General features: G+C 29.8%; 1 protein-coding gene across 1 annotated transcript; it reads right to left on the bottom strand.

Moving 5' to 3' along the window:
• Positions 1-274: 274 nt before the first annotated feature.
• On the bottom strand, positions 275-4,768 carry LOC142317774 (facilitated glucose transporter protein 1-like). Its single transcript, XM_075354322.1, has 2 exons — positions 3,920-4,768; positions 275-457 (listed from the first exon to the last, which is right to left on the bottom strand). Exons 1-2 carry the CDS (start codon positions 4,766-4,768, stop codon positions 275-277), a joined length of 1,032 nt encoding a protein of 343 aa, XP_075210437.1.
• Positions 4,769-6,251: the final 1,483 nt, after the last annotated feature.

The following is a 6,251-nucleotide window of genomic DNA, read 5'->3' as shown; positions in this document are numbered from 1 at the left end:
TGTTGAATGAGTTCAGGACTATGCATTCCTGCATAGTCCATGACATACATATGTTTCCCAGGCAATACGCATTTGATGAAAACACACTGACTGTATCTGAGGATCAGAGTATCCCCTGAGAGTGATGGACAACCTCTTCCATGTTGAGAGATGATCTGGGTGCCTTAATCTGTCACATGAACAAAGAACTTCTTATCAAGCTTACCTTGGAATGTCACATCAGCTCCAGAGACCTTTTTCTTGATTGTCTTCTAGAGAAAATCTTCAGAGTTGCCTACACTTTTGATGATGATATGCACTTCATTTTTTCCTTTTCTGGTAAGACAGTTTTACAGATTGCAATCTTTCTAAATTTCCTTAACTTAATTTGGCTCATTAGAATCATACCTAGATATTTAAATTTAACTCTTTCAAATGACCTCCCATTCTCTTGAAGACTAACCCTATCACTTGAGTCCTATTCATTATTATATTAAAAGCAAAAAAATTATCTAAAAATCTCATAAGCAGATCAATCAATTGGTTCTAAACCAAGCTTGTTATGCATTTGTTAATGAGAAGGAAAAAATAATGATACATATACAGAAGAGGTGCACATATGCAAGATAGTCCTTGGGTTTATCATTGAGCTTTTACATAATATAATGAGGCTGAATAGCTGAATAAAACAATAAGTATATTGACAAAAATGAGATGGTGAAAGACCAAAAGGTAAGAAATTCATATGATGAAATAGATAAAAAAGTAGTTCCAATGTGGAGATCAAGACGCAAGATGCTCACTTGTTAGTAATCTGAAATACACTGGACTGAAAACTGAAGGATGTTGAGGGTATTGTTGAATATGATGTTGGAATAATAGCCATGTTTAATAATCTCCATGTAGGGAAAACAATGAAGATAAAGTAAGAAAATTATAATGTTAATATGTGAATGGAATTAATGTTAAAAATTGAAAATGATAAAAAAGTGTTAATGACATAACAAGACTGTTAGTAATTTTAGAATTAATTTTAATAAAATTAAATAAATTTTCATAAAAAAAAAATTAATTATACCAGTTTGTTTTTATATTTGGTTTAGATAATGAATTAAGGTAGACTTTCTTATAGTTGCCAATTATACAGCTCCATATAGTGTAGATTAAATGGTGAATAGTGAATTACTAATGCAATGAATGCTTGTCGCATACTGACTTATCCCTTATACTCTGTGTAGAATTTCTCTATCAGACAATCAAAAAAAAAAGTTGTTTTTCCAGGTGAGGCATTAGCAAGTATTGAGGAAGCATCAGTCTCGTCACAGTCATATTAGAGAGGGGGCGAGTCTGTTCAGTTCTTAGCCGGGTCTGCAGCACTCCCTTCGAGTATGCTGTGAGTACAGGACTACGTCTGGTTAAGCCGCCGACATAGTGGACAGACTTACGCTCCAGGATCTTCTTGTTCGAAAAAACAAGAGTATTTGTATAGGAAGTGGGTAAGGCAGATCAAAAACGTTTAATTAAAGTTTAGATTAAATATTGTGATAAAGTAAATAATTTCAGTTGACCTAGCTGTTTAATTTGTAGTAGTGTAAAAAGTCATTAGTTATTGTGCATTATTTGTTATTATTGTGAAAGGTATCATTACTTGGGCCTTAAAAATTTGAAATGGATGTAATTCTGAAAGTAATACAAAATAAAAAAGTTATTACACGGCGTGTTACCTCATTTTATTACTACCGTGATTTATCAGTTTTTACAATTTTGATTACTTACAACTCGAAAACAAAAGAATTCATTGAGAAACGATTTCCTTCGGTTTTCAAAAAACATTTTACATAAAAATTATATATCACATGTCGATTAAAAAAAATTAAAAGTTGATTTAGTATAGTGAATCCAAGATGGCAGACAAAAGTTTTTAAATACACCCTAAGTAGTAATTTTGTAATTAAGTAGATCCATGCTTGTTTATATCTACCAGTATTACTAAGTTTTTAAGCTCTCATTTTTATTATTAATCATGTTTTGTAGAAATCATATTCAAAAAATAAATTTAGGTATGTGGTTGTAACAGAAACCTTTTTTAGGATAATTAGAAGACGTTTTACAAGAACATCAGAACTGTTGTTCCAATATTAGTATTTTATTGTATTTGTATAGCATTGTACTGTACCAGTGTCAGTCTCATAATATGTGATTATTTTATCTAGCACCACAAATTCCCGTAATGAAATCAATTATGAAAAATGAAGCTGCATTCACAGTAAACTTACTTTTTCCCCACGCACATAAAAGTTAAAACCTACTTTAAAAGTGAGCATTCACATACTTACATTTCCATATCATATATTTGATTGCAATGATGCTTAGTAACTTATCAAACACTTTAATTTTTCATAACCCAAATCTATAATGTGAAAAAATCCAGTACCTCAAAAATGCTTATTTTTTAACAATTTACAATAAACTGTAAACTCGTTGGAAATTGTCAGATCAATCAGGTGTAAAATAATGGGAAGGCATTTTCAAAACCGAATTTGTAGAAATACTTAAATTTCTTTGAAATTTGTTGTAAGGAAATGACAAAATCTAGTCATTTTCATCCATAAAAACTGCAAGTAAAAGAAACTTGAGCATTAATCCAATATTTTCTCCCTCCAAAAACAGATAGCAACTGTTTGTGATAAAAATTCTTCTAATCTTCCACTTTCAATACATCCAGAAATTTAAAGTTTAAAAGTACTTACTCTAATTTGTGTTAATTAATATTTTAAGAATTAATTATTACAATAAAATACATTACAATCATAGATAACATATGAAATTTATGATAAAAAGAGACTATATATGGAGGCAAAGGATAAACTATAACTGTAATAGTACCCATATAGTATTATAGTAATTTTCCTACAATACTGGAAATTTAAGTTGTCATCCAATCGGGAAGATTTTTGAAGCTTATGGAATCTAACGTCCTTGATCAATGAAAGCTCAGAAATTTTTTCTAAAAATTTTACTGCTTTTGAGCTTATGAGATTTGTGTCTGATATGAATCTGAAATTAAGCAAAAATGCTATTTAGCAGTTCAAATTGTTCAGTATTTCAATATTATGAGTAAATCTTTTACTCAACCGGTCAATATAATTTATAACATTTTTGACTTGATTAAAAAATAACACAAAATAATATAAAGAATACTTGACCAATATTTAATTAATGACCATAGATAAATTTTAAATATAAATCTAAAATATTAAATAAATGAATCTTTGAATTAAGTAAACCGAACAGAAATCAGCATTTTATAATTCAACCATTCTCTTTTGATGAAATGGTAATGGTAACATAGCAGTTAAGTCTTCACACCAATCTTTATGTTGTGAATATCTGTATATATTTCCTTTAAAGTTTTATATCTTGATTCAGGAACTTTAGTGCGGACAACATATGCTAGAATAGCATTACTAATTGTAAAATTAAGTAAATTATGACTTCCTAAAAGATTCCGGAAAGGCACATAGTACAATATTATTAAGGAATATGACAATGATGAGCATGCAGATCCAATGCCATGAGCTATCGGTGCAGCTGAAGTGTTAAAATACTCTGATGAAATAAACCATGAAACACAACCTACTCCCATTTTATATGCTGCCATAAAAATTGATGCATTTATATAGATAATTGAGGAAGAATCAACATCAGGTAAAAGTAATAATATTAAACACATTATCAAACTTACAATGGACATGATTATATAGGTTACAAATAGAAGTACTCTCCTTGGAAATTTATCAATGAGAAAAATAGGAATAATTGCAAATGTAATTAGCGTTAAATGAAATCCATATAAAAAATAATCTGTTGAAACATAATTTTTTATCAAGAGATTACTGTAAATAAATACTGTAACAATTCCACATATATCTTTACTTACTGATATCATTGTCGATATTAAAAGAGCATGAAGAAGAACATCATTGTTTACGATGTCTTTCAATGTTAATACACCCAATGCCCTCCGTTGATACAGTTCTGCTCTTAGTTCATTTATTTCTTCTTCATTATAATTATCACCTCGCAACCATTTTAAAGCATTTTTTGCTTCCAGTTCTTTTCCTTTGATAACTGATAAATATTTAGGAGACTCTGGACATGATGGTAAGATTAGTAATTGAATCACTGCTGGAATAACATTTAATGAAAACACTAGTGGCCAGTAGTCTTTGTTTCCTATATATTTGCAAATAAAGAATGAAGCTAATACTCCTACAGTTACGAATAATGAAAAAAGTCCAGTAACTCTTACTCTTATTTTGTTTGGAGATATTTCCATAAGATATAAAGGTCCCAATGATGAACTTATTCCTATTTTAATTCCAATCAAAAAGCAGCCGATGAATAGAAGTAATGAACTTTCAAAAAATTTAGAGTATCCAGCAAATAAAGCAGCAAAAGCTGAAATAAATGATGTCATCAGCAGCCCTCCTTTTCTTCCCACCTTTTTTGCCATACGAATGGAAAGAAGACCTCCTATACTAGAACCAATAAAAATAAAAGCATGAAGCAACCTGATAAGTGGTGGATTTACAGTGTATCCAAGGATCCCTGCGCTAGTTGTTATTGGCTTGTCATCAACATTAGAATGCATTGTTTTTAGCCAGTCTGTTATAGGTTGTTTCATATTGGGGATTAGCACCAAGTTAAAACCAAATGTAAAAGCAGAGTCTATGAGACATGCAAACACAGCCACAATGAGTCTTTGTCCAATAGGCAGTTTTGACATTTTTTAACCTAAAAAATAAAATTGTTATTTTGAGCAACCAGGATATATACATATATATAATAAAAATTATATTATTTTTTTTTACGTTTATTTATTTTTTCTGTTAATTTAATTTTAATATTCAATATACTTGTATTAAAAATATATCATTATTAATAATAAATTATATATATATATATAATGCTAGTATGGTAACTAATGATTTTTGTATGATTAATTTCAAACTTTACTAGCTGAAAAAAAAGGCTGCTTATATTTTTACAAAACAAACATTTCAGGAAAGGTTTATCAGTTCATTGTGCGCATATACTTTTTTTTTATTATTCAAAATCATTAATCTGGTATGTGCCTCTTGGTTATACAGTTTTCTTTAGATGGATTCTAGTTACAGTTAGATAGTTTATTTTCTTGAATAAAACATTAAATAATCCTTGTTATTTTGCATTCAGGGCAACCCTAACCACAGAGCTAAATAAGCAATATCCCCAGGGCACAAGCCTTTTGTGGGCAGCAATTTGTATTTGTGTTATATTTTTTTGTTATTACTAGTTATTTTTATTCAAGATCTTTTCATGACAAAAATAACTTGTTCTTAAGCAAGATAGAAAATATTATATGTGTTCATACATTTGTTTTGGAGTTTGGTAATAAATATGTGTATTCATAGAATTTCCCTATTCACTTATACTAGTGTAGTATATCAATTAAATACGTTCGGTTTTGGTTCGGATTGCGCCAGTTTGATAGAAAACTGGCGTGAACTGCATTAGTATTACAGAACTGCAGTAGTATTACTGCAGCGTCGTTGGGTTTCGTGAAACGTTACAGTTGTTAAAACCACCTCTTTACTGACATCACTGTTGCAAATGACATCACGGTCTTACTATATTTGTGTGTTGTGTCTTATTTCAATAGATGTTTCAATATCGGTGAAATGTCTGTGTCTTGAGTTTGTCTGTGATTTTACTTATTCTTCTAGTCAACTATTTCTCAGTTTTGGCATAATGTTTTAATGGTTCATTATATTTTTAAATTCTACAGTAACTGGCAAGGCAATCTTTACTTCGTAGCTTTAATTTTAAAAACATTTTTTTTTTTGTGTGGCAGGGCTAACTGTGGAATAATATGAAATATTTTATCTGGCTTCACCAAACATAAATTAAAGGAAGAGAAAGAAGCAAGGCAATAAGCTTTCTGGGAATAATGTCTACATTAACAAATTTCTTTAAAAAGGGCGAAACACTTTTTATGGAAATTTCACAGCATGAGCAATATGGAAAAGGAAAAGAAAATCAACAACAGTATGATAATAATGCCCAACAATCAAATGAGAAAGAAAAAGAAGATACTCAAACACGACAGGAAGAGGAGCAGGAGCAATAAAACCTGTGGCAGCCATGGCCGAAAGATTAAGGAAGAGAATATTTAGATGAAGATGAAGTTAATAATTTGTTGAATGTTAATTATAATGACCCTGCATTAT

The sequence above is a fragment of the Lycorma delicatula genome, chromosome 1, assembly GCF_047948215.1.
Source record: "Lycorma delicatula isolate Av1 chromosome 1, ASM4794821v1, whole genome shotgun sequence".
Classification (NCBI taxonomy): Eukaryota; Metazoa; Arthropoda; class Insecta; order Hemiptera; family Fulgoridae; genus Lycorma; species Lycorma delicatula.
Note: the sequence above shows the minus strand (reverse complement) of the source record. Positions and strands in the feature narration are given on the sequence as shown.